We start from the raw sequence: 2,812 nt of genomic DNA, 5'->3' as shown, positions 1-2,812 counted from the left end.
AATATAGTATGGGTGAGGCTGTGTGGTTGCATGATCCTACGAAAAAGAAAGGGTTGTCAAAAAAATTGCGAAATCAATGGATTGGACCATTTCTTATTGTGAAGAAAATTAGTGATGTGACATATAGGATACAAGAGTCTCCAAGATCAAAACCGAAAGTTGTGCATTCTGATAGGTTGAAACCATATCTAGGAGAAAACAGACCAAACTGGGAAGTTAGTGAAATTGATAGTGGTAAAGTGAGAAGTAGAACCGTTGCATGTGATGGAGAAAATATTCATTTGGGAGAAAACGGGGGGAATATTAATAGTGATGATGGAATAGTTACTTCAAATGATTGTGGATCCGATGGTGATGTGTTGCACGATGAGGAAAATGTATTGTGGTGTACTGATACAAATGTGCAATGTGAAATTGACTCTAGAAGTGCGACTAGATTAGAAAATAATGTGAATCGTGATCAACGTCCTAAGAGAAGTGTCAAGGTCCCCCAGCAATATAGTGATTTCCAGTTATACTGGTGATAGGGCTATATGTTATAAATGTAATTTTTTTTTTTTTAATTTCAAAAGTATGAAATTCTTTTTAGGTGACCAGCTTTGTGTGTAATATTTGTGAGAAGTTTAGATCAGAGAGTCTGTATGCTGCAAACAGACACGTACAAGAGCAGCACAGTGGATTTAAATTCAAATGCCAGGACTGTGGAACAACGCTTTCCCGTAAAGATCAAGAGCACGGGAAGTGTAGAAGGGGATTCCCAACAATGATAGTTAACATAAACACCCGCATGTCAGGAAAAGCAGCGAAAGACGAAATGGACAAATGGTACAAGGAGATTCTTCCGTTGCAGATAACGCGCATCTGTAGTCCAAGACCAATGCCGTCAACAAGTTCAAGATCAAGGTCAAGATCACCTGTGGGACACAGAGATTATGACGAAATTTCAATTGACGCAGATGATCAATTTGAGAGAGAAGAGGAGGACATTAAGGTCTTAGATGGATTAGAAAGAATGCAGAAAGACATCATTCAACTGGATATAGGGGGTTACAAGTTCAAAACAACTAGTAGGACTGTGAACCAAATACCATCAAAACTTTCCAAATTAATCAGCTTGAAGTCATCAGGAAACGTGCCGTCATACTTTGTTGACCGAGATCCTAAGCATTTTGGAATAATTTTAAATTATCTTAGAAACAATGGAGAAATAGACGTCAGAACTCTACCCGATGAGAAAAGTGCCCTAGCAGCTATCATGGTGGAATGTAAATTCTATGGCCTTGTGGAATTGGAAAGTAAGGTGAAAAAGAGACTTGAAATGTGTAGATGCCAACACATGATGGAGTAAACCATTAAAGAGACACTATAATCTGAAATATTTTTAATTGTACAGTGATTCACTACTGTAGGTATTGCTAGTTTAGGGACTAAACTTTTAAACAAAAAAAAGGGGTTATGTTATAAAATTTAGAATAATCATCATAATAATTTCATGATTCAATTAACTCTAGTATTTTATGAAGTATTAATTCGACATTCAATTAAATGAATCAAGCAGTAGTGAATTGCTATGTAAATGATTGTTAAATGTTTGATTGTAAATTTGTTTTGCTTCCCAACTTCTTAAGGCACAGCAGGGTTCTGTCTGGGAGGGGGAGCTTGCAAGCCAGCATCTCTATTCATCTCCAATTTGTAACTGTCATTTTGGGATGACCTGGTATAAAAAGGGGGTCAATTTCTATAATTAACTGTAGACTTGTTGGTTTTGAAGATGTCAGAGGAGCAATTGAGACGAGCGCGTGGAGATCTGGTAATTAATTAATTGCTTTGGTTTTCTTTGGGATTTAACAATTGACACCAAATATTTCACCGAGTTCTCTGGTAAATTAATTGAAGATCAGTAGTTTTCGGTGAAATTATATTGTGTTAGCTAAAATATTTAAACAGCTACACATCCCAAATTTTATTCTTTCTACTTAGGAAATTATTTTCAAGTTTCACCTAAATTATTTGAATGGTGTAACTACTTGGTGAATCTGAATCTCGGTGAACCAACACCGAACTCCACCGAAATATTTACCAAGGTGCGAGTTCTGGTGTTCGGTAAAAAATCAATTCTTGAGTATAGTAAAATCATTTATTAACCTTAAATTCATCATTATTCATGGTATATTGGTAAGTTATTGGGTTATTAAAGAAGTTGGGATTAAAATGTGTTCACTTTAATTTTGTTTTGTTTTGCATGCTTATATATTCATGTTAACATAAATAAATGGTAGAATAGAATTTGGTTTATTTTTTTAAAGAAAAGTAATTAAAAGGTTTATTATTTTACCAAGGATTTATTATTACATTGGGTTTTATAACTTCGGGATTTACCAATTCAGTGAAGTGTTGTGTGATTCAGTTTGGAGTATTTGATAATTTTCACAATAAAAAAAAAAACAAGTTCCCTATAAAAATTGTGTTGACGAGTTCGCCTCGCGTCACACATCATTTGAATTTGAGATAATTTCATTATGATGTAACTTTTATGTCCTTGGGAGTCCAAAGGTGGATTTTACATATTGCTGAGATAATATCTTAGAGGTTTCTAATTCCACAAAATTCTGAAAAAAGAAGCGTCACTTTCTTAGAAATATTTCTTTAAATATTGACAAAAAATGAATCATTATCATTTCTTGGCACCATGCCAATATTTGTGCTCATGGGACAGCGTTATATATAGGGATATTACAAAAAATTTGATTCCAACTTAATTTTACGACTCAATTCAGTGAGAAAACATTCCCCTTTTCTTCTTATGTTGTTT

The 2,812-nt window shown here is 34.2% G+C and overlaps 1 protein-coding gene across 1 annotated transcript; it reads left to right on the top strand.

Moving 5' to 3' along the window:
- Positions 1 to 837: 837 nt before the first annotated feature.
- On the top strand, positions 838 to 1,348 carry LOC133198032 (BTB/POZ domain-containing protein KCTD2-like). The gene has a single exon (XM_061334187.1). It carries the CDS (start codon positions 878 to 880, stop codon positions 1,346 to 1,348), a length of 471 nt encoding a protein of 156 aa, XP_061190171.1. The 5' UTR covers positions 838 to 877.
- Positions 1,349 to 2,812: the final 1,464 nt, after the last annotated feature.

The sequence above is a fragment of the Saccostrea echinata genome, unplaced genomic scaffold (genome assembly GCF_033153115.1).
Source record: "Saccostrea echinata isolate AGI-Se365-2 ecotype Australia unplaced genomic scaffold, CSIRO_AGI_Sech_v1 ptg000033l, whole genome shotgun sequence".
Taxonomy (NCBI): domain Eukaryota; kingdom Metazoa; phylum Mollusca; class Bivalvia; order Ostreida; family Ostreidae; genus Saccostrea; species Saccostrea echinata.
The sequence above is the reverse complement of the archived record's forward strand: the minus strand, read 5'-3'. Positions and strand labels throughout refer to the sequence as shown.

Coding starts and splice junctions, on each gene's coding strand:
- LOC133198032 (XM_061334187.1), top strand. CDS start 878: ATGCCGTCAACAAGTTCAAGATCAAGGTCAAGATCACCTGTGGGACAC.